Raw genomic sequence first — 25,611 nt, 5'->3', positions numbered from 1 at the left:
TATCTTGAGTGTGATTCAAAAGCATAGTAGAGTTCATTCGCAGGGCCTCTTGTTGGAGCTGATTGCACTGCAAAATTTTTGGGGCTCTAACCTTGATGACCCTGAAACCGTGTGATTTGCAACATTGAGTTTTAAATTTATATTCATTGCTCTTAGAAATTCACAAAAGGACCAATTTTAACTCTGAGCCTAAATTTGAGGTATTGAACGACACACTTCTTAACCACAAAGCTCTATCATGAATTATGCGTTACTATCATCAAAACATTTGTCGTTGAAACAACTCTACTATTTGACTATCCTAGGAACTGTCAGGAAAGAAGTTCGAGAATATTTAGCTATTGTTGTTGGGGTAGAAGATAGAGACTAGTGGAATTGAGGCGCATAATAATTTTCACTTTGATGGAAGTTTCAATCCTTAGCTTAAATTGCAAAAATATCGATTTGCTTGAAAAAAAAAATGAGATCATTACCAGTGAGACTATTCACCATGTGCCCAGAAACCCAATCAGTTGAACTTTGGGCGGATTAATCTCTTTGTCATGACGTTTTCTTCCTCTCTCACTGGCATTATCACGTCCAAAAAATATCGTCAGGTAAAAATAGAGAATAAAATGGCAAAAATTCAATCTCTCCTAGGTAGCGCGTTCGGAGACCGGAACCAAACCAGACGAACTGAGTTATCAAGCAAACGAGTCTTCGGACATTAAGCAGAGGTCCCGTTTGAGGGGATGTGAAGAACCTAGTGCGCTACCACTAAGCCATCTGGACTATGTTTGTTGTTAGAGAAGCGAGTTTGTTTCGAATTATAATTAAGCGGTTTGTGTTTGCTGTGTTTGCACATAATTACATTTTTCGGTGAAAGTGAAAAGATGAGATGAGAACAACGTATGAGCTTTCATGGTTTCATAGTCTTCCAAAAGCGGTCCTGGTGAAAGAAGGATATCTACGTCACTGAAGGGAATAAACAGAAAAGACTCGAGCGCGGCTGAAAGTAGAGTTTCGATACTACGCAGAAACCATGCGATATCAGCGATTGATTGGTAAGTCGATGTGTTCAGCTTTAGGTAATCCATCAATTGTGTGACTGAGAGATTATTTATCTCATCACGATGATTTTATTCCTTGCTGCTACCATGGCGTTGTGCCATTCACACTTGTGACGCATATAAATATAAAGCTGTATCTGTGTATCACAACATTTATAGGGTAAGCTCATGACTGCGCTTGCTAGTAGATCTGAAGTTTCGGTGAAGCAGATGCTGTTTTGGACTGTACGCATCCTCATGTAGAAAGCGTGAAACTAATGAAGAGGGGTAAGGAAACAGCTGAAGGCGCATGTCCAATTGACGCATCAATTGCGAGGCCTCGGAGGTTCACAATTGATCTCGTGGTGAAAGCGCGTCAATAGGCGTACGCAATCCAAGTAAGCAGAAAATTGCAATATCAAATATTGATATAATGCAATGTGACCCAAAGGTTCATGAGAAGCCTGGAAGGAAGAATCAACAGGGAGCAATACGGGGAAACCATTGAAGCGAATCGAAGCGAACACCTCGGCATATACGGTTAGAAATTAATCACCGATTCAGATTTTCTGATCAATAGGTACCCACGGTCTTGGGAGATTTCATTTATCCCTTTGGTAAAGCCTTGGCCGATGATATCCTATGACTATTCGACATCAGATGTATCTTCCATTAACATTTCAAATGAGCCTTGCTTACGGTTAATATAGCGGAGCAATTGAAGTGCTTATCAACAGGACGGGCCGCAGATAGTCTCTTGATACGGTACATGGTGCATGGCACATTATGACATCAAAAATCAAGTTTCCGTAGCTTGTCGATGTCTGCCTACATTATAATATTCGAATGAAATGGATAGGATGTGATTGTAAATGTCGTGACAAAACCTGAGGTACGAGAGGGTGTGGTGGAGCATGGTGGAGTGTGAGTGGGACCGTGGGTGGTTCGTGCCAAGCGAACGGAAGGCACCGTCAATTTGAGATGCATGTGATCAACATCTCCTCCAACAACAACAACAACAACACCAACAAGGATTTAAATTGACTGAAACTTCTTATTGGTGATTCTATCGGCTTATCGAGGGGCTGGATATTTTCCACCTTCCTAACTGCCACCTCTGCATCTTTGCCTTTTACATTTTTGTTGTGATGTTTTCATTCTACCTGCATCTACTTAACAAAGCATGGCCTAGTTCTTGGATGATATTCTCTGCCTAGGCTTTGTATATACTATCTCTGCAAGAACATAATCGTTATCGAGTGCTTCTTGTATATCATGTTGTTTGTTTTGTCATGGAATGAATAATTATTCTTCAAATGAATTCAAAGAGAGCTGCCACAACGGCGATCGCCTAGATCTTTCCCCCAGAATGTTTTCTCAATACGATTTGCAGATCTGTTCACATGTTTATGTCCTTCCGTGTCCCGCGTCCAATCAAATTATTCATCTAGGCGCAGCAAACTGCCGGTCAAGTGAAAAACGGCTCTTCGAGCCCTAATCATTGCTTCCTCCTTGGCCATCCTGATAGGCTTTTTATCTTTTCATGCATTCAGTATACTGGGGCCGTCCACACCCAATAAATCTTTAGTGAAGTAGTGCGCGCTTATGGCTACTTTATCCGCATCCAATGAGAGGGTTATAAACTTTGGGGACGACCCGACAGTTTGGTTGAGTGCACTGATTAGGCTGTGTGTCGTGGTGTCATCCCGCCGATCCTCGCAACAATACCTGCAACTTTTTTGCTTTTCGCATCAAAAGCCCCCAAGTCTCAGGTATACCTAGATCAATATGCACAAGGTTCAATTGAAAATCATCCGCTTCTTTCTAATATATCTGATATATAGGTTGGTATGGTAGCACAGACCAAATTCTATATTTTTACGTTCTTTCTTTAGTGCTTCGATAAACCCGATATGTGAAACTGTATTCGGTGGACACAAGATTGAAATGCTGTGTTGGCTCATCTTCATTGATCTGGTGCTGCTAGTCTCATCTATGTCGTCTCCTGGAGAATTCGTCAATCCGAGTGCAGAGGAGATTCAGAATCCGATCTGGGTGACTGGGACTCAACAAATGTTATCATGGGAAACGAGTCTTAGAAACTATACAATCGCACTGTGGAATCAAAACGCGGATGGAAATGGATATTCCAAAGGTCCAGCCCTGTTAGGTAAGATGATTGTTTCCTCGTTGCTGCAACCATTGTCCTCTTACTAATGCTGATATCACAGAATTCTATGATGGAGATACGTCACTGAACTGGACAGTTCAGACATATGCATTCTCATTATCTTTATCTCCTGTGTTTTACCTACTACTTGTAAGCATACCAAAATATCTTTCTAAGACATGAGATCGGTATCTTTATCATTTGGGCATTGTATCACGGGAGCATTTGTGAGGGCAGACCATGAAAAGCTTCATGCGAATACACTGGGCGGGTATAAAGAAAAGTCTTGTTTTTGTACATGTTCATATTTCTACCATATCTTTCGTACCACATATCTCTTTACGCGTTTCAGGATGCTAAGTGATAAAAAATGCGCGAAAGCATAAAGTAATATTACTACTCCATGAAATTTTCTGATTTAACATTCTTAATCGAATATACCCACATTGAGCATACTGACAAATTTGCAGGAGCCCGGGACTCTCAACGATAACGGCAATGTCACCATACCAACCAGTCAATCTATCGTCTCGCATACTTTCAATATAACCTCAACGACACCGAGTGCAGAAGGGGACAAGAAAGATCACAAACTGGGACTTATCCTCGCCTTGTCCCTGACCATTCCATTCGTTCTTATATGTACCGCATTAGCTATCTACCTCATTCGCTCAAGACGACGACGACAACGCGCCCTTGAAACTCCACCACACTAGCAATACCCTCATCATGTTGGATTTCGACGTCGGCCGAATCGGTTCTTCCAAACAAACAGCTCCCCTACTGCATTTACTTTTCCGGATCAAGAAGACTCTCAAGATCGAAGGCGAAAGAGTAGCAAAAGCAGCAATAATGGCATTTATTTTCCACCTCCTCCGACCACTCCAAAGTCGCCTCTATCGTTCGCATCTAGTCTCAAAAGCCTACGCGGTCTCAAAGGGAATACGATGAGTCCAGGTCAAAATTCAATTAATAGTTATCGTTTCAGTCCAACGTATCCCCCAAGTCATCCTCGAGGCCCTAGCGAATATCATCAAACTAATCATATGTCACCTACATATTACCCCCTGCAAAGAATTCCATCACTTACCTCCACAGAGGCCGGGAATCCGCACATTCAACAATTGCAAGAGGCTCAAGAAGAGCTTTCTATCGAGCGTCAAAAACAAGGACCTCGGGTGGCTTATCAGCCTCCAGAGATAAGTCCATACGACAAACCTCGAGTCGGACAAGATAACGAGGATCAGAAATGGGTCATTAAACCTTACGTGCCACCGGAAATGCCAGCGTCTGTCAAAAAGAGATATCTTGAAGGGCAGGCCGAAGAAAGAATTGCGAGAAGGAAATACGATTATGATCAGCCGGATGAACTGTGGTAGGGAATAATGAACGGTGTTTGGGCTCAAAGACGATGTGAGCTGCAGCACAATTCCACTTAAATTTTGCCACCCCGTCTTTATGGCAACTTTCACTTCTTCTGTATATAATTAAGGACGCGATGGAGATTCTTTTCGGAAAATCTGTAGAGACTATATGGAGAGGAGATACCCAAGGATGCAACGGCTAGTCACGAAGCCATTATTTCATAACCTATCATGTAATTCACAAAGAAACCAATTCAATTCATCTGTTTTCCAGGAAGCTTACCCAATGAAAACCCAATTCTTGCAAAAGCTATCGAATGACCAGTCAATACTACTTCACAACCACGTCGCGTCCAAATCCCTGCATCATTTGCACCGATTTCGCGTTCCCTGCATACGTGGATTGAGGCACAGCAATGTGATAATACAACCTGACCCCACCAACCATCCATACCCCTCACTATTGTACTACTGTGACACAGATGCAATTTAGCCGGATGTAAACATCGTACGATGATAGACTCGGAAAGCAGGGTACAAACCGATTTTCTACATGGGGTTTGAATACTGATTCAATTCGGCAATTGGTTGAAACAATAGTTGCGTTGGAAGTGTACTTGAATCTAGGACCTAGAGATTAGCTAAACAACATTCAATTTATATGCTTATAGACATTTCGAATCTTAATGCTGCAATTGTAAGGAAATTTAACTTTTGAGGTTCGCTTATCGGGCTATCAAAACCTAAACTCTTGGCTGAAAACACCCTAAATAATAACTCGGCGGATGTCAAGTTTTCTGAGAAAACACAATCAGTTCTGATTTCATGGCTCATTCACTCATGGCAGTAGAAACAATATTTGATTCGAATCGTATTACGATTCTATCACGGGTAGATATGACATAAATTGCAACTATGTCCTCTTAGGAAGAGGTAGTGGTTGTGATATTGGTCCATCACCTGGTCTCTTTGCAATAATATACTGCTGCATTTCTGGATCGCACCTTGGGTTGTCTGGTTGGAACAAGTCAATTGTTTCGCTCACAATCTCCAGACCCATCGATTGGAAAAAGCTTCTTTGGCCCTTCGCGCTCATCAAGAATGTTGGCAACGGCTCTCCCATGAAGGGGACATTGTAGTCCTCAACGTAGGTCCTAGTTTCATCATATGCGGACTCTTCTTTGACATGGTGATCTCCTGGCGACTGTCCCAGAACGATGATTCCCCTAGGTTGAAGCGCTCTGGCATATTTATACACTGCGGCATGAACGGCAGCGTACGACATCTGGAGATGGGCAAAGATCATGAAGACCCCTGCAAACGTTTCCTCCTCAACTTCGTACTCGGCCATGTCGGCTACGGAGAAGCTACCCTTAACTCTACTTTCTGCAAGCTGCACCATTTTAGGAGAAATGTCGAAGCCGACGACGTCTAGACCGGCCTGAGATAACATTTGTGAAACCGGAATTCCGGTTCCACAACCAACATCGAGGACCTTCGATCCTGAAGGGAGTATGGAGATGGCCTTTGTAGCACAGGCGATTTTGAACTTGTTGTTTTGATAAGCCTTTTCATAATCAATGTTAATCCCCTCGAAAGTTTCGAGTCCCGCCTTAGAGCCTGCATCTGTAGTTGCCATGGCTGGGATGTATTAGGAGGCAGTACTTTGAGTCTTATGAGTAAATTGATGGATGGAAACTCAGAAAGCTGTTCATCTATCAGAATGGAGATCCTGGCTGTCGTGTATCTTCCTGGCGGTAAATATATCGAGCCTATAATATCGATTCGAGAAGTTGATGAATTTAGCCCGCGACAATTATTTGCGTACGAAAAAGCTTTGGTTCAATACTTCAACCGAGAAGGTGGCAACCATCTGATTTTATCTGAGAAAGTTTACCGGATAATTTGAAGGGAAATAAATATTTCTGAAGACATCTCTGAGGACCGGTGCAAGGTGCTTTCCCTAAAGAATCAATTTCAAGGATCACAATCAGTTGAATCTATGACTATCTATCTGTGGGGAGGACAAGTTAAATCTTATCAGGGAATTGAGGGATAGATGTGGATTCCTCTACAGTTTCACTTATGCTTCAAGCATATTTACCGCAGCAGGCAAAATTCCAAATGTGCATATCAGTGTCCTGTCACACAAACCTACATGGAATAGTCATTTATTGAGCCAGCAAGCCAGTGAGAAAATCCTCAAGGGGTGTCAGACAGAGGCATTCCAGAGGATTGAAACCCCACACATATGCAGAGCATCAATAAATTCTCCAAGCACATAAGCCGCATCTTAGTGCAATGCATTCTAAATAGTTGGTTAGAGGATAGACAACGAACATTGCGTTTCTAAAGCCACAAGATAGGAAAGTAGTCTTACCATGATCTCTCGGTTCGGAATCTGGCAACAAATTGGCCCTGTACTCGTCATCGAGTTGAATTTCAGGATGGTGTGTGAGAATGCAATGATAATCCGGAAGGAAAATGATTACCTCATATGTTGCAGATTGCTTTGCTTCGATAGGACTTTGACAGATCTAATAATCTTTATGTCTATTTCTAGCGGCTTTTGCGCCAACAGAGCCTCATATTGCACCAGACTCTTATCGTACTGATATCTGAATCGTACATTAAGTTGGTGTGCTTTTCATTTTCGGATTCTGTCATCTTGCTCCGCAGTCGTTACATGAAGTATATAGTAAGGCTCGTCCAATTCGGCTTCGCCTATAAATTCTCAGTAGTTGAGAACGACCATGGCCTACACGATCAGCAAAGAAGCCAACACTAGGCTCGTGACCCGTGAGCTTATTACCTTGGAATCTCCCATTGCAGAATCTAATGGCCAAGATATGGAGAAGATGGGAATCGATGGCATTTCTGGACAGGTTGCGGAGAAATGGCGAGGTACTCAATCAGACAAGCATGATATGGCTGTCTTAGGAAAGAAGCAGGAACTACGCGTAATTATCATTATTCATCCAATGGTGCTCAAGTAGATCACTAATTTGTGGCATAGCGAAACTTTAAGTTCATCAATATGTTGGGATTATCAAGCACCGCCATCGCAAGTTGGGAAATACTGCTTCCTTAAGAAACCTGATATCTTTATTTCATATAGAATGAGGATGATGGTTTCTAATTGTATTCTAGATTATTCGCATACTCTCTGGAAGATGGAGGGACTGCCGATATGTTCTGGGGTTTTATTGTTGGAACTCTTGGTATGAGTTTGGTATACGCTAGTATCGCCGAGATGGCTTCAATGTGAGTAGGCTATCACATAGAATTTACATGCTTATATGCTGATGGTTAGATCGCCTACTTCCGGAGGCCAATATCATTGGGTGTCGGAATTTGCGCCACCTAAGATTCAAAAGTTTCTTAGCTATCTCGTCGGTAAGTCATTTTTAGTTCTTAGAATAGGTATATCAAAAGATAACCATGTTTAGGCTGGCTTTCTGCTATCGGATGGCAACTTTACTTGGCCGGAGTTTGCTTCATGGTCGCTCTAATTATCGTAAGCACAATCGATCTTTGCACGCAAATCAATCTTACACTTCCGCATCCAATTCATCTTTTCCCCCCTTCATTCACATACGAATTGCTATTGGGGTTTACTCCAAAGCTCTCCACTTCAAACTATGGCTGATCCGTCGGTATTGTAGCAAGGTCTCATCGCTTTGAATGTCGAGGATTATGTAGGTCAAAGTTACCACGGCACTTTGCTCACAATTGCCGTGCTCGCATTTTCCGTCATCTCCAACACCTCGCATTTGCCTATGATTGAAAGTGTGATGTTAGTCTTGCACGTTTTCGGCATGTTAGCAATTACAATTCCTCTTTGGATTTTGACCCCCAATCTCAGCCACGCCTCGGACGTTTTACTTGATTTCACAAATGAAGGCGGTTGGCCAAGTAAAGGATTATCGGCTATAGTTGGCTTGACGGTACCTTTTGGTGCTTTGGTTGGTTGGTTTCGATTGCTCTATTCATATGTGTAAGAGATTCGATTCCTTCTGTTATATTGAATATCGACCAGTAGACACCATTGATCAATATGCTAACGCCTAAATTTTGTAGCTGAAGAAATCCAAGATGCATCTATCGCAATTCACAGAGCTATTATGTGGTCTATCGCACCAAATGCTGCCATGACCTTTTTCATGATCCTCGCCTTGATCTTTTGTATCGGGGACATAGACAGTATTCTCAACAGTAAAACTGGAGAGCCATTTATCCAGCTATTTTACAACTCCACTCAGAGTTACACTGCTACCAACATCATGGTCACACTTTTGATTATCTTACTTCTATCTTGTTGCGTCAGTGAGGTAGCTACAACATCCCGACAAATTTGGTCTTTTGCTAGAGATCAGGGTCTTCCTGTTTCCGGCTGGTTATCCGAGGCGATAACTCTCTAGCCATTTGTATGTGTACGTTATCCTAATTGTAAAATAGATTTCAGGTTGGAGCATTCCTCTTCGAGCAGTATGCGTATCGATTGTTGTGAGCTGCTTGCTATCTCTCATCAACCTGGGTTCCGCATTTGCGCTCAACGCTATAAATTCTCTTGGTGTTGTCTCTATTCTCTCGTCTTACTATATCATCATCAGTTGTCTTATTTGGAGACGCACGCAAGGGCCAATTCCCAATCACAGATGGTCTCTTGGAAAATACGGAATGGCTATTAATATCGGAGCACTGATATTCCTAATACCCTTTTGGTTCTTTGCTTTCTGGCCGCTTACTCTTTCAGTGATGCTTGAGAACATGAATTGGTCTTCGGTGATGTTTGTTGGTGCTTTTAGCATTTCTCTACTTCACTAATATTTTAAAGCACGGCATGTATATAAGGGACATATGGTTCTTGTCAAGAGGGATGAGTGGGAATGGTGTATTCTTAAAAGATATATGAGCATAAGAAATAGAAAATTGTTCATCTATAATAGATTGAAATCACTTGAAATTCCTACTCCTTTCAAACTTGGACCATCAGCTGAAGTACCTGAGCTATTATCAATCTTTACATCTATACACATGTATCTCTTCATCAAAACTTTACACCCTCACATCTCAAAATAAACAAAACCTTTCAAATCCAACAAATCATCTAAATCATCTAAATCTATCGTTTTTGTTTAAAAATAATATAATAATATATCTTTTTGAATATATATAATATAGTTCTATATTCATATAGTATACTAGTATCGAATCACATGATCAACCACGTGATCGTCGCTTATAAGCTTCCGAAAGCAATCATACGAAAAAGATTAATTGATTGATTTAATTAACGTCCTTTTCTCAGTCCAAGACTATTTAGAACGGCTAGGCTTTAAGAATCTAATAACTGTTAGTAGATATTTATAGTAGATATATTCAATTTGGGGGAGTAAAAACGAATGCTGGGGTGTTATATTCAATTTCTATTTGGAGTATAAATAGAGATTAAATAGTTTTCATTTTCTGAAACACTTTTTTTTTTACTCTTCCCCTATCCCTAATCCAATTAAAGCATTCTAATATCCAATTTCTCTTTTTAAAATCCTAAATCCAATTTACTATCCCTTTCTTTCTATAAAAGGCAAGAGTTATCCCCTTTCAAGTTGTCTTCAATATAGTAAAGGGTCTTTTTGTTAATGAGGTAGTAGAAAAAGGTACTACTCTTTTCTATCTTTATCTTTTTTAAACTAGCTCCTTATATATCTTCATAAACTTAATATCCTTCAGTTCTTATTAGATGTGTATAATTGAAACTATTGAAAATAGTGGGGCAGGGCCGAATCCTAAGTCTTATTACTTATATACAAATCAATTCGGAAAATTCGAAAATTCGAAAATTAAAAGAAAAACGTTGTATTATATCGATACCTAGAATATGATATTAATTTGAAAGTGATAGCATTCTCTATATTGTGTTGTTATAATATTCGAGTGACTGAAAGCCAAAGGATATAAAAAAGGGTTGTAATATAAGTAGAGCGATAGCAAGTTTTATATCGAAAAGACTTTTCTAAAAGAAGAGATCTATTTTATATCATATTTCTGTATTTGAAATAATAATTGATGGTAGATGTTGAATCTAATCGGAGTTTCCATAATCTTTGTATTTGTATTTAAAGCTGGTATTCAACTTTTTATAAATATTGTTATCATAAAATCATAATATAATTCTTCACTATATCTCTAAACCTCTTTCCTTTCAATTCTTCCAATTCTATCTGCAACTCAATCTTAGCTCTGCAGATTTTCAAGAAAGAGCTGGAGGTTCGTAGGATGTACCGCGTACAGGTGTTGAGTCTTCGCATCCCTATGAAAAAGATTATTATTAGTTTCCGAAAACGACTATTAATAAAGAATATGAAAAAGAGCTCTATTTCGAAGGAATGGCCGGATTAGGAAGAGATCTACAAGAGATAAACGAAAGTGGAAAGCTAGATTAGTAGGAAAAAGCATAAAATAAGGCCTTTCCCCCTCGAATATAGAATAAGAAAATAAGAATATTATATACTATTTCATGAAAATCACATGTTCCATAGCTATTTAGTTATTAATACAAGCCAGCTTCCCATAATAGACTAATACTAGTCTATTCCCTCTTATATTCTATTTATACTAAATACTCATATACTAGCTCATGACCTACGTGTTACAACGGATTAGTAACAGGCTGTAGAATCACCAACTTATAGGCTATAATGGTATTATAGGCCTCAGTGATTCAGCTACAGTATACCGGAGGATATTAGACACCCAAAAAAAGCCTCAGGCATATATATAGTATTAGTCATAGGATACTCTAGAAACCTAGAACATAATTCCTAGGATAATAGATCTTAGAAAAGACAGAACACAATAAACAAGAAGGCTTTATTAGGATTAATAATATCCTAGAGGATTAGCTTTAGAACAAAAGAATAAGTTAGAATATCAGGAGTTATAGGATTAGTGTTTTGTAATGAACAGTTCAGGAATGATAGCGCTCTAGGAGCGATTGACTATCCTAATTATTCAAATAAAACGAAGATCTATATAAGAGAATGGGTTTCATTATAATGTAAAGCTTTGTATTCAAAAACAATTATTAGTTTCATTATTATAGTTATAAGAATTGCAATTAGTTATAATCTTATTGAATTCCTATTTGAAGTTTAGTTTAAATCATTTCGAGAGATCTCTAGATATTTCCATGTGACCCTAGAGGCAGCTTCCGTAACACTTTGAGTACCCTTTCTGCTTCAAGTATCAATTCAATACCAACCACTAGTATGGCAGCCAATAGTTTTTTCAGAAGTTAACAGGCCCCAGTAAGCAATTTCGATAATATCGAAATGATTAATGCTTTTAAGGAGATCATTATCAACGAAACACTCAAGATTGCCTTACCAGACAAGTATCAAGGAAGTCGACAGGAATTCGATACCTTTTTATTACAATTCGAAATCTATTTTAGATTCAATCAAAACAAGTTTACCAAAAAGAAATCTAAGAGTATTTGAACTGTGTCATATCTCAAAAACGAGGTAGGCAAATGGATTCAGCCATACCTGCGCAACTATTTTGAGTATGACGACAGGGAACGCATGCAGCCCACAAGAACCATTTTCGATAGTTTCGAAGGATTCAAGATAGAAATCCGTAGGATCTTCGGAAACTCCAATAAGTTAGAAATAGCGAAAGAAAAGATCTTCAATCTCAAACAGACAGGGTTAGCATTGAAGTATATTACGGAGTTCCGAAGATATACAGGGATAACTAAATGGAACGAGATCGCTATTATAAGTCATTATCGTAAAGAACTCAAACCAAAAATACGTTTGGAACTTGATAGGGAAAGGGAAAACAATGACTTAAACAAATTAATCAAAAGCTCCATTGATACCAATAACCGACTATACAGGTACAAACAAATCCAACGATTATACAAGCCTTAAACAAATCATAAGCAAAGGCATTACCGCAAAAATAAGGATAGATCACATTACAATACACAAAGTTACAGGGACCCCATAAAACTAGACACCACATACCACAGAAACGGGAATAATAATCCAGAGAAAAGACAAAAGCAAGAAAACAACTTATGCTTTGAATATGGAAAAGCAGGACACCAAGCAGCAAATTGCCGAAGTAAAAAGATAAAAGAAAAGAAAAGCAACTTCAAACCCAAGTTCGGCAAAGGCTAATTTAACGCTACCTTTGTATCCCAGGAACATCCAGCTAAGACCGAAGAAACTAAAACCTTCACCAATAAAGAATTCCGGAAATTATTGGATAAGTTACCGCAAAACCAAGAAGGTATGAATACAATAGACTTGTAGGAACAGGAATACTACCGAACCCCATCACCATCAATAACGGAAGAATATATTAAGAAAGAAATACCAACAAATCACACAATAATAAGCTGGACTACTTGCTATAATGAATTCTGCGGAATCCATCGATCAGATAAAAAAGCAACCAAATGGTTCCCTAAGAAAAGAAAGACAAGAAACCAACAATCCAATAAAACAAACAAAAAACAAGTTACCCAGCAATTGAATGTTATAGAATAAACAGAATAGATATATTATAAAATCAAAATAAACGGATAAATATAATAAGCCATAATAGATTCAGGGGTTATAGGAAACTTTTGTCACGGGATCACCTCTGGGAGTATTCAGAAGCTTTACCGCTGAGCTAAACGCCCAAAAGACTAGGAGGTAGAACTGGAAGTTCTACCTTACTCTCACATATATAGCAGGACAGGACAGGACAGAAAGGGCTTAGTGTCACCCCGTGACACTTCGTAGTTATAATTAGTCCTCGTCTTTTTTTATACCTGACTAGTTGATATATATATATATATATATATATATATGAGTTTTAATAATAATGAGATTTTCTATACTATTACATTATTAAAATACATTCTCTCTATAAATAATATCAATAATCTTTTCCAAGTAATTTCTAAATAGTTGTCAGGATGTGGAGACACGTGACTGATGATTGTGTAAGCTAGGACCTATCGGGCTAGCTTACGTATGAAAATTCTGTATATCTTCGCTCTGGAAGATCTGTATTGTACTCAAACCCATAACCAAAATAAAAAACGAAAAACAAAACATTCAAAAGGATATTCTCTCAGGCGTGAGTCGAACACGCGACATCCAGATCACGTGAGCAATTACAGTCTGACGTCATAAACCAACTAGACGACCGAGAGTTATGAATCGAGTTGAGTCTCGAAATGGTCACATTTTGTTGTGTTTGTTGAGACTGGCGGCTGCATTTAAAAATATATACTACACAAACAAAAAATGGAGATGGGATGGAGATTTTCGAGCAAGGATCTGGCTAGGGTGGCTCGAGGGTGGGTATGATATGTGGGGTTTATTGTGGGAGGGAGATGGGGATATGTATATGGTATTAATGATCTAGAATCGAATTGATGATGTATTTTGAGAAATTCTTTTGGTGTTTTATTGTGAAGATAGAGTTTTCGATGATTTACTAGGTATTTACCTCTTTCTATTTACCTTTGCTTCTGAGATTTCAAAGCGTGTGATACTCTCAAGGCATCAATCATCACGACAATCAAAGCACAATTTTAAGACCGAGGATCAGAATTGCCACCATCGATTATGATCATACTATCTTTGTGAATCCCCTACTCAACCAACGCCTTATTAGACCTTCCTGAGATCCCTTCCCTCCACCATCCGAATTCTCGCAGAAAATCCGTTTATTCTTCAAAGAAACCCCTTCCAATTTACAAGAAAGCCTCCACCCTGCCAATCCCTCATTTACTTCAACATCTTCTCATCCTTGCCACCCTTTTGAAAAGGCCACTTCCACTCCCGAATATGAATTGGATCAATTCCATTCTCAAACGCCTCTCTTCTCGCCTCAATCTGCATATTTAGAAGTTTCTCCCTAACATGCGCGCCCTTGTTACCCAATCTCTCAATGCTATCCACCGCATGCAGCGCCAAACTATATCGATCGGTTTTATTTCTGATAGCCAATTCTAATGGCGTATCAATATTACCCTTCTCGTTGTATCCATGAACATGGATATTGCTTTGGCCCGGACGCTTATAGGTAAGTCTGTGAACGAGCCAAGGATAAGAATGGAAATTGAAGATGATGGGCTTATTATCTGTAAAAATCGATACCCAATCTTTATTTGTGATACCGTGAGGATGGTCACCATGATGGATCAATTTGAAAAGATCGACCACATTAACGAATCGGATTTTCAAATCTGGAATGAGTTCTCGAAGAAGTGCAGTAGCAGCTAGAGATTCATGGGTGGGTACATCTCCGCAAGTGGCCATGACAACATCAGGTTCGAAACCTTGGTCATTAGAAGCCCAGTCCCATATTCCGAGACCCCTCTCGCAGTGAGTGAGAGCATCTTCCATGTTGAGGTATTGAAGATGATCTTGTTTGTCGGCGACGATGACATTGACGTAGTTGGTGCTACGAAGACAGTGGTCCATACACGAGAGAAGACAATTTCCATCGGGTGGGAGGTAGATTCGTACAACTTCAGGACTCTTATTGGCGACAACGTCGAGGAATCCGGGATCTTGATGGGTGAAACCATTGTGGTCCTATAACATTGAAAAGTTAGTAATTGCCTATCACGGAAAGTTGTTGAAAGGCTGTTGAACCAGAAAAAAACAGAGAATTATACACAAGAGAAGCCAAAATCCAGATGAAGATTGAGATTCGGAGACACAGGATTGAAGAAGAAAAAAGACAATTGCTTACCTGTCTCCAAACGGTGGCTGTCAAGAGGATATTGAGAGACGCCATCTTTACGCGCCATTCGACTTCATTGCACTTCTCAATCCATTTGCAATGTTGATTGACCATGGAATCGATAACATGAATGAACGGTTCATAGCTGTTGAGTAAGCCATGACGACCAGACAAGATATATCCCTCCAACCAACCCTCAACAGTGTGCTCACTGAGCATTTCCATGACACGACCTTCAGTAGCAAGATTTCCGCCATCAGCATCTTCTTCGAAATTTTCGCCCATCCAAACCTTTTTGCCAGCCTTGTAAACCTCACCAAGTTTATTCGATTCGGTTTCATCAGGTCCAAAGAGACGGAAGTTATGCATGTTGTTGGCAACTACATCACGTAGAAGCTTTGCCATGTTGGCCATACTGGGAAGATTGCTGACACCTGCTTCGACATTTTCGAATGCGTATTTGCGGAAATCGGGCATATCGAGTGGTCTTCTAAGGATACCACCATTACCGACAGGATTGGCACTCATACGAGCATTGCCAACAGGAGCCAATTCCTTCAACTCGGGAAGTAATTTACCCTCTTTGTTGAAAACCTCTTCAGGTTTGTAGCTGCGCATCCAAGACTCCAAAAGTTGCAAATGTTCTGGATTACTTGCAACGTTGGGAAGTGGAATTTGATGTGCACGCCAGAAGCCTTCGAGGAGTTTGTCGTCGACCTTTCTAGGACCAGTCCAACCTTTAGGACTGCGAAGAACAATCATGGGCCAGCGTGGTCGGACTGCTTTGCCGGATTCACGTGCTTCCTTTTGGTACTTGCGGATTTCGACCACACAACGCTCGAGAGTTCCTGCCATAGCTTGATGCATACTCTCGAGATCACTTCCTTCAACAAAGTATGGTGTCCATCCATAACCAACGAACAAAGCTTCTAACTCCTTATGACTGATTCGAGCAAGGATTGTAGGGTTGTTGATCTTGTAACCATTGAGATGCAAAACTGGTAGAACAGCACCATCTGTGATTGGATTGAGGAATTTGGTCGAGTGCCATGCTGTGGCCAATGGACCAGTCTCCGCCTCACCATCACCAACCATGGTCAAGGTGATTAAGTCAGGATTGTCAAAGACGGTACCGAAGGCGTGTGAAATGGAATATCCAAGCTCTCCTCCCTCATGAATACTACCCGGTGTTTCTGGAGTCGCATGACTACCAATTCCACCCGGGAAAGAGAATTGCTTGAAGAACTTTCGCATACCCTCCTCATCTTCTGCCTTATCAGGGTAAACTTCAGAGTAAGTACCCTCCAGATAAGCATTTGAAAGGACAGCAGGGGCTCCATGACCTGGACCAGAGATAAACAATGCATTCAAGTCATACTTCTTGATAAGTCGGTTCATATGAAGATAAGTGAAAGCTTGACCAGCATCGGAACCCCAATGTCCCAAAAGTCGAGCTTTGAGATGTTCTTTCTTGAGTGGTTCCTTGAGTAAAGCATTCTCTCGAAGGTAAAGCATGCCCAGACATAGATACATACAAGCGCGGAAGTAAGCATCGAATTTCTTGATTTCCTCATCTGAAAGTGGTTTTTCGTCGACGGTGGTGCGAGCAATTCCATATGGAGAGATGCTCTCAACCTCGACTTCGCCAGAAGGTGGAGCCATGTTGAGTTATTTGAGGCTCTTGATAGAACCCTAGGGTAAAGGAATGAGTATTGAGTGTCGTATCGAATAGAGGGAATGGATTGTTGGTGTTCACCTGCAACGAAGGTGGAAGTGGAAGTTGCAAAGTGGTATTGAGATGTCGTTGTTGTAATGAAGAAGAAAGAAAGAAGGAATGGAAAAAGCAATGTGGAATTGCGCCTCCTTTTATTCACTGCACGTATCGAAACCTTGGAAAGTCAAAGAGACATTCATTCCAAGACCCAGTCGTATGGATGGAAGCACTGCAGCGTGCAAACACGGGCTGGTAAAAAGTGGCCTGATAAATCTTACCAAAATCTTTCTCACGTATATTCACCCAACAGTAGAATAGTCTCTCTCATTAGTGGTCAATTAGTTCCAAGGTTCACCTAGATCTCGATCTTATTATGAAAGCGTTAAAAGCATACCTAGGTGATTGGATTGTATATCATATGGGGCGATAAAATTCATATTCTGATGGCTTGCAGTGTAGGTAGTGAATGATCAATCACATGCTTTGAGATCTCCTTACTCTCCTCACTCCTTGGTTTTACTCCTTACCTGGACTATCTGTCGCAAGATCAACAACATATCCGCCGAATACCGATATACAAGCATAATTTCCCAGTCACCTTTCGCATTCTATCCATTATCGAAATTGTCACGAAAACAAACACGGATCCCTTTTATGCACGGCAAGTAGAGAATATCCCGAGTGAACACAACACCCTGCAGTAACTGCTTGTCGGCGGGGTTCCTGTATAACCCGAGAGCCATAAGAAAATGAGCTGACAATGACGCACCACCTCTTCCATCAGCCTACTTCCTCCCATCAGATAGGCCTCTACTGGAACGATAGAGAATCTTGGAGGTTTGGATGTGGTCTGATAATAAATGTTGTATACTCAGGTAGGTAGCTGGAGGTATATACTTGTCTTGAATTGATAGATTTTACCTACTACCTTCCTACCGGTACCTACATGATAATGAATGAAAAGATTCACCATCACCTAGGTACTTATATTACTTTGCATTGCGTTGCGTTGCGTTGTAAACGTTGCGCTTGCATAAAATGTAAATGCAGAATGTTGATTGCGGGGTAAACTCACTAAATACACTACCCAAGTCACTAATGATTGCACTAATTTACTCCCTGTGAATACTGACTCTGGGTATCTGGTGGTATCTAGGTAGCTGATTAGTCATTGAATACGAGCAGCATTAGCTTTTCGTATCCGAGAAAATAGGAACATGTCGGATTTTGAGTTCCTACCTGAGAAAGTCTTTACAAGTCGTTGCTTCGATATTCTCTCGAGATTGTTTTCGTTTTTGTAAAAAGTTTGTTTTCGTTATACTCAAGTCGAGACGCGGGAGGAATAGAAAGTTCAGCTGGGCATTGGTTTATAAACCTAATTGATGTATCACCCTAATTGATTGATGTATCGGTGTCCATATACGTTTTGTTTTTTCGAATGAATATGGAGAGAGGGGATCTTGTGTAAATACATACCTGTTGGCAGAAATATTAAAAAAAATGTGAATTGGATTGTTTACTCGGTCTATGCAGAAAGATGATACACAAGAGAGATAAATATATCAAGGGAAGCGAAGAGGTTACCTAAATTATCCAACATGACAATCAAAATACGTGAAATCCGATATTTCCAAAGCCCCCTTGGAACCACCAGCATCGCGCATCATTCCAGTACAAAAATCCATATGTTTCCTCCCATTCAAATCCCAGCAACTCTTCTCACTCAAGCAGCTCCCTCCTTATGTTCAGCAGACGTCACCTTTTCCCCCTCCACAACTCCACTCCTTTCCATACCCCTCCACTGGCACCCAATGCGTACTCTTCCACGCCTTCCCCACACTCTCATACAGCTCATCCACCTCCTCCAAACTCAACCCCTTCGTCTCATAAATCAAAAAATACACAAACACCGCACACAACAAACAGCAACCACCCCACACAAAGAAAATCTTCGCCTGCAAATTCGCATTCCCGGGTCCAGGATTCACCAAATAAGGAGTCGAATACGCAATCGCCCAATTCAAGAGCCAATTCGAAGCCGTCGTCATCGAAATCCCTTTCGCGCGCACAGGAAGCGGAAAGATCTCCCCAGGGATAATCCAGCCGACGGGGCCCCAGCTGCTGGCGAAGAAAAATATGTAGATGCATACGAATGCCACGAGGGCTTTTTGGGCGGCGATGTTGTCGCCGTTGGGGAAGGCGGTGCCGACGCTACCGACTATTATTTGGCAGGCGAACATGCCGAGAGCGCCGAACATGAGGAGACGACGACGGCCCCATGCTTCGACGAGGTAGAGACCGGGGAGTGTGGAGAAGACATTTACGGATGAGTTAATCATGCTTGTGACGAAAGGTTCTTTGATTCTGGAAGCGGCGAAGAAGTAAAGTACCATAGTAGAAAATAAAGTTGATTCCAGTTAGTTGTTGAAGAGCTTGAAGGCAACAACCTGTTAAAAGTCTGCATGTGTCAGTATGTAATCAGGATTTTTTGCTGATGCAAATGTGAAGAATACCTATTACCCAAAGTATTCCATTTTAAGAATTGTAGATATGATGATCCCTTAGCTAAACTTTGTTCATGGACATAGTTGGACTCAATTTCCTGAAGCTCGCCAATCAAGTGGGGATCGTTGATATCCAGTCTTCGAAGTCTGCCAAGCGACTTTGCTGCTTTGTCGTGTCTGCCACGTTTAATCAGGTAACGAGGTGTTACGGGGAGGAAGATGAGTCCAATCCCTAAAATGAGGACCCAGGCGAATTCTGCGCGACTTCCGTTAATTGTTGAACTTTGTTCTGATTGACAATCGAGTCTGAGGTGAAGACTTACGAACAGCAGTTGGAATTCTGTACGATCCAGTGTTGTCGAGACCTTTGGTGGCATTGTCGATAACTGCCGCAAGCAATAATCCGATTGTGATGGCAAGTTGATAGGCACCCACTAATCCCTTTCAGCAATGAACGATACAACGATACTAAAATGGGTAATGTTCCCTTACCTATAGCTCCTCTAATCCACTTCGGTGCCGTTTCTGGCTGAAGTCAGATCACACACACAACCTCATTTATAACCATCACAGCTTACCAGACTGATAGAGAGGCACTATCTTATGTTAGCACATATTAACAAACCATGAACATGTCTAACATACCTAGCATCGAAACCATGCCAACTCCAAACCCAGCAAAGAACCTTCCTGCCACAAACAATGGGATATCAACTGAAGCTGTTTGCAGGACAACACCAGAGGCAAACACGCATAGACTAATCCAAAGTGCAATGCGCCTTCCTGTCCAATCAGCTACTGGCGCAGCAAATAGAGCGCCAAAAAGTGTTCCTGCGGATAGAATCGACACAATCAAGGATGATTCACTAGACGTAATGCCGAGTTGACCAGTCTTGGGATCAATGTATCCTGTAGAAAAGGTATCCAGCCAGTAGCGCATGGTTTATAATGCCAGCGATCGTTCCGGTGTCGTATCTATTAAGTCGGATGATTAGTTTGAGTATGGATTTCGTGGTAATCAAGTCAATAAAATACACACCCGAAAAGCACTCCACCGAATGCCACAAACAGGCCTACGAGAATAGCAAAGACAGACGAGCTGCTACTCCCTCGGGCTTTTTAATCCCGATCCCCTTCAGACTAAATTTCCCTCGTTTGTTTTTCGTAAACATCGTGTCATTAGTTTTATCGAAACTCTGTTATATCCCAAATGATATGGAGTACTTAGACATAGTAGCTGGGGATCACCCTTATACAGTTCATGCAAACTTATTAAACAAAGGGGATACTTTCGTCCAAAAGCCATGTTTTGATAATGACATACGAGATGCGCGTGTATGAAAAAGAGGAACGTCACTGGTTCTCATTATTTGGTGACATCGACAATGAGCTGCACACGCGGATATAAGTCCGATGGAAAATGATTGAAGAAAGTCAATTGATCATTATGTCAACAACTTTCCGTCCTTATTATTATATTTAATAATTGCCTTTCTTATCTGGTATGGGACTTCAGAAGTAACTTACATACATCTCACTTCTTGAATAGCAGGTGACGGTTCATATATCGTTATTATTGCAACAATCTCTCTGGGCGACTGAGACCAACTTCGAATCTTGAAGCTCATGAATTCCTCATCAACATAAAATTGCCGAGGATGATACTGGGAGGACAAAGAGCTAGAATATTAGGCCAACGCCATCCATTTAGCCGATATTGCATTTTAGGACATCTAAATCCCGAGAAGAAGTCCCGAAGAACAGCGGATTATATTCCGAAAATGCATATATCACCTGTAATCGATTTGAAGAAGTCTTTAGAATGTCCAAAGAAACCGTGTAAACAAAAAATCATTCTCTTTGTTAAAGAAGTCCTGAAACCTCCAATGATAATTATCAATTCTTTGACTGCTACTTCTTCATATGCTCTGTGACGTCGACAGTAATGAACGAGTACAGAATAAATCACACGGCATTTCATATACCTACAATGGTGAACTCGGCACTTGGCATAGCTAGCGAGAATCACTGTCAATACATACAAAAGTCTTTGCCCCACTTAAAGCATCATTTCACTGAACCACGATTAATTAAAAAGGGGAATAAGCGAAAATAACGAAGAGTAAATTGATCTCGCAGAGGCAAAGCCCACTCTTTGCCAACAATCCCGCCGTGCGCCAAAACCTTATAGATGTGATACATCCTTCCACCCTACTCAAACCATTTAAACCATTGGTAGAATTTTTATATATCTGCAAACCGTCTCTCAAACTCTTGGTATAATTTAGGACTAATCTCATCGCTGCTATTTCCTTCAACTTCCCACAATACATTTTTGCGTGCGTAGTGTTCAAGTAAAGGTTCACTTGTCTCCTCAAATTTCTTGAGTCGGGTCTTCCAAGTTTCTTCGCAGTCATCTGGTCGCTTTGTGAGTTTTTCTCCAGTGATATCGTCAAGCCCAGCGACCTTAGGCGCATGAAATGTAGTATTATAAACTCGACCAGATGGTGCGTGAACCCATCTGCCCGCGATGCGCTCCAGTATGACAGACGCCGGAGTTTTGAGAGAGACGACGAGGTTTATTGGAATGAGTGAATCGAGTTGATAGGCTTGCTCGGCCGTGCGAGGAAAGCCATCAAGTATAAAAGAAGCTGAGGGGTCGTTTGATGTTTGAGGTGGTGAAGAGGCTTCCGCCAGTGATGGTTGCTCGACATATGAATCTGTATCGAAATGTGAGGAGGTAGCAGACATTGCGCTAGATGCTAGCGTCATAGATGGCGCCGACGAGGGAAATAACCAACCACGAGTTTTCAATTCGTGAAGGATAAGTCGAAGTATCATGGCATCAGGAACAAGAGAGCCAGACTGTATAGTACTTTCCGCCTTGATTCCTGCAGGTATGTGTAAGTCGCAATTTACAAAAATGTGGAAGTATGCATACCTAACGGAGTCCGATTTTTGACATTATCTCTCAATAAATCCCCGGAACTAATGGCAGAAAGTTGCGGGAATCGTTGTAGAAGTCGTTCTGCCTGCGTGCCCTTTCCTACTCCCGGAGCCCCAACTAATATAATTCTTGCTGCTTTCTTAAGGCGCATTGTGTCGCATATACTAATCTAAGTCGAAGGAGATCGCGGATGGAGACAGTTTATATCAAAATCCTTAAAGCCGGATCGGATGTCCGTACACCACGTCGGGAACCCTCTATATCTGCTGGGGGAATTGCCGTACGACACTTGTATTGAAGAATTAGAAAGAAAGAAAAGATGCTGGACTGATGAATGACTGTGAATCTAAAAGATGAATGTCTCTTTTCAAGAAGTAGAAAAACGGCCGGAGTAAGGGATGAGACGATTGAAATAAGTAATGGGGGAATAGTAAAATACAATACCAAGATACTTTGTTGTATAAGAGTCCGGAGTTGTCACAAGCAAATCAAATAAACGGCGAGCGGGGGAAAATGTAAATGTAACCTCAATTTGACTGATGAAGCTTATCAAGAATTTCTGGTGTGAAATGGTCATAGCGCCTCCCCGGATTTGTTGAGGAATGAGCCAAGTGACGGCCGCCGCACGAAAGCAAGAGCTAACCTTACTAATGTCAGGGATCGTCCCGCTTGTCCGATTGTCCGATTGGCTAAATTTTGACTGATTGATTAGGTAATAATATATTCCGCCATTTCTTCTCTCCCCCTTCTCTTCTATCTGATGAATCTCAACAACGTCAAACACATATCGAATCAAATTGAAGAGGGCGAGAAGGGAACAATGAGTCTAACATTCGTGTTTGTTTCACTTTATACTCAATATGCTACCATCTTCACCACTCTAACCCAGAGGTTTTCAGCTCGATTCTTCCCAACTCATAGTCTACTTAGTCTACTTTCTAGCAGGGGACTGTTCGGTCTATCTATTTCCTCTTCTACCTATTCTTGCTTACTTTTGACGGTCTGGCCACCCTAATGCTGTCGGTCTTATGGATTCTATCGCTGCGGTGTGAAAAGCTGTGATTCTAACCTTGATTGCTGGACGAACCGCCGATAAAAAGAGTTATATGTGATTCAAAAAAGAATTGTCTATTTTTGATAGCAACAACCCTAAGATTTAACTGCTCCGTATGTACTTGGTTTAATGTGACAGTTGTCACAATGGAGAATCCCTCGCTCGTGCTATCCTGCGGAAATTTTGAAGAAAGGCTTTGGCTTTATTTCCTGCCAAATGCTCTTATCAATCTTTGTGATATACGCATTGTTTCTAATTACATTCAAAGGCGGCAAGATGTTGGAAGGGGTGATTGTAAAAGCTCCTCTGCGCAGGAGATTGCAAAAAGTATTAACAACGTGTAGCTGGCGGTTCCCAGGATTTACTTACACGATCTTTCCAAACTCATCGCATCAACTCATCGCAAGACTGAATCTCGGGGCTGTAGAGACAAGTGTTTCGCTGTAGCTTGGAAAAGTTGCGTCGGGATATCCTCAATCATACAATCGAACCCAAGTATGGACTTTTTCTATACCAACATAAATTGTTTGTCTTGGGAAGAAAGCTGGACTAATCGAGAAGAGTGAGATATATATTCTCATATGATTTTCCCCCAACTCCATGTCAAGTTCTTTCTTTGTAAAATAAAATCTCAACCCTCTGGCCAGTTACCATCATGGTATTTCATGCTATATGCTGGAGTGTATGTGTTCGGCCTGGTCTGAGAAGTGTAGACTACTTAATATGACTTAAGTTACTCTCCAAATCAACTCAAGGCTCGAGTAATCTCGTGCTTCTGAATAGTCCTAGTATATCAGTCATATAGCATTTCATTCTCAGCAATGGATGAATATTTGGGCTTTGCTGCAAACCAAGTGGTGGAATTTGCTACACTACCCTCGTTTCTTGGGTCAGTACGTCAATTCAAATATCTGAGAAGTTTCTTTCCTTTCCCAGATATCTGATTTAACCACAGCATTGTTTGATTATTTTCAAATCAATCTCAAATTATAATGATATTACTATGAGATTAGAGGTCGGCTCATATTAAAGCGACTGGGTTTTAATGAGGGGTATCAAGTTTTCTTGTCAAAAACCCAATCTTTCGATGTAGCTTGGTCAATGGTGTCTTTCATGTTGCAGAAATCTGAACTGATATATCAACATGACTTGCAATAAAATCACGCCAAGCTTAGTATTCACGTCATTAACTTCGAGTGCAAACACCGAACCGTGTGTCCAGATATAGATTTCACGTCTTTGGTGCTTCGAAAACGACTTTCGTATGCGAATTTAGTCCCCCACTACTTCATCCAAATATTATCGCTTATCGTTGTGCAAATGATAGTGCCAGGGAGGAATATTTCATTATAGATGCTTGAAAAATATTTGGTTTATGCGGAAAACATCAATTTGCTAACACTGCAGATGAACGCGCAGAAAATAATCCATTTGCACAGTCTAATGACTCAGATAACCCATTTGCACATTCTGGCGATGAAGGTAGCGACAATAAGTCGAAGTTACAAGTGAATGCCCTTGGTTCTTTGGAAAAGAGATTGATATGGTCCATAAGAAAGGAGTGTCTTTCTAACAGGTTCCCGTTCATTTGGGATTTGGAGCAAAAGATGCGATAGTATCATTGAGCTAGGAAGGGAGACCCATAATTGTTTACATTCCTTTGCAGCGGATGTGAGGATGGTTAAATAGGATGGGCTGAAACATTGGCATTCCGAATAAATCTTCCTGTTATTTTCCTATTTCGCGAGGAGCTGGATATCGACCAAAAAGTACTCATCTGTGAATACAGTGACGGGTACCAATTCTTCGTTTTTCTGAATCCTACTAACGAACGAATGTCCCATTACCGGAAATCGTGATCACACTCCATCAGTGACTATAAATGTGTTTAGAATAACCAATAGATTAGCTACAGGACCTCAACTAACACAAAAATCACTTCCTGAACGATCATATAGATCCCTAACATCAGGATTTGGCATAACTCGAACTACAGTTTGATAAGTAGATTCTCTAGATCTTTGGGTTCAATGGTAATAACCAAGTACTTTGAGATGTTGAAGTTATTT

The 25,611-nt window shown here is 40.8% G+C and overlaps 6 protein-coding genes across 6 annotated transcripts; 2 read left to right on the top strand and 4 right to left on the bottom strand.

The window, feature by feature from the left end:
* Nucleotides 1-2,805: 2,805 nt before the first annotated feature.
* EAF02_002968 (uncharacterized protein) lies at nt 2,806-4,577 on the top strand (the record flags this gene model as incomplete). Its single annotated transcript, XM_038899016.1, has 4 exons — nt 2,806-3,198; nt 3,260-3,348; nt 3,669-3,913; nt 3,974-4,577. Exons 1-4 carry the CDS (start codon nt 2,976-2,978, stop codon nt 4,575-4,577), a joined length of 1,161 nt encoding a protein of 386 aa, XP_038761304.1. The 5' UTR covers nt 2,806-2,975.
* An 898-nt stretch (nt 4,578-5,475) lies between these two features.
* EAF02_002967 (uncharacterized protein) lies at nt 5,476-6,201 on the bottom strand (the record flags this gene model as incomplete). Its single annotated transcript, XM_038899015.1, has 1 exon — nt 5,476-6,201. The coding sequence occupies one exon, from the start codon at nt 6,199-6,201 to the stop codon at nt 5,476-5,478; it is 726 nt and encodes a 241-aa protein (XP_038761303.1).
* Nucleotides 6,202-7,315: 1,114 nt separating this feature from the next.
* On the top strand, nt 7,316-8,983 carry EAF02_002966 (uncharacterized protein; the record flags this gene model as incomplete). Its single annotated transcript, XM_038899014.1, has 7 exons — nt 7,316-7,522; nt 7,579-7,601; nt 7,713-7,826; nt 7,876-7,958; nt 8,012-8,079; nt 8,228-8,531; nt 8,643-8,983. 7 exons carry the CDS (start codon nt 7,316-7,318, stop codon nt 8,981-8,983), a joined length of 1,140 nt encoding a protein of 379 aa, XP_038761302.1.
* Nucleotides 8,984-14,359: 5,376 nt separating this feature from the next.
* Nucleotides 14,360-16,985, bottom strand: EAF02_002965 (uncharacterized protein; the record flags this gene model as incomplete). The annotated part of the gene is made up of 2 exons (XM_038899013.1): nt 14,360-15,172; nt 15,333-16,985. 2 exons carry the CDS (start codon nt 16,983-16,985, stop codon nt 14,360-14,362), a joined length of 2,466 nt encoding a protein of 821 aa, XP_038761301.1.
* Nucleotides 16,986-18,782: 1,797 nt separating this feature from the next.
* EAF02_002964 (uncharacterized protein) lies at nt 18,783-20,481 on the bottom strand (the record flags this gene model as incomplete). The annotated part of the gene is made up of 6 exons (XM_038899012.1): nt 18,783-19,401; nt 19,551-19,797; nt 19,865-19,975; nt 20,034-20,066; nt 20,120-20,137; nt 20,187-20,481. 6 exons carry the CDS (start codon nt 20,479-20,481, stop codon nt 18,783-18,785), a joined length of 1,323 nt encoding a protein of 440 aa, XP_038761300.1.
* A 1,304-nt stretch (nt 20,482-21,785) lies between these two features.
* Nucleotides 21,786-22,639, bottom strand: EAF02_002963 (uncharacterized protein; the record flags this gene model as incomplete). The annotated part of the gene is made up of 2 exons (XM_038899011.1): nt 21,786-22,432; nt 22,483-22,639. The coding sequence occupies 2 exons, from the start codon at nt 22,637-22,639 to the stop codon at nt 21,786-21,788; spliced, it is 804 nt and encodes a 267-aa protein (XP_038761299.1).
* Between the last annotated feature and the right edge of the window lie 2,972 nt (nt 22,640-25,611).

This window comes from Botrytis sinoallii (assembly GCF_014898435.1).
Source record: "Botrytis sinoallii strain Bc 23 chromosome Unknown BSIN_004, whole genome shotgun sequence".
NCBI lineage: Eukaryota > Fungi > Ascomycota > Leotiomycetes > Helotiales > Sclerotiniaceae > Botrytis > Botrytis sinoallii.
This window is presented reverse-complemented; position numbering and strand designations above follow the sequence as displayed.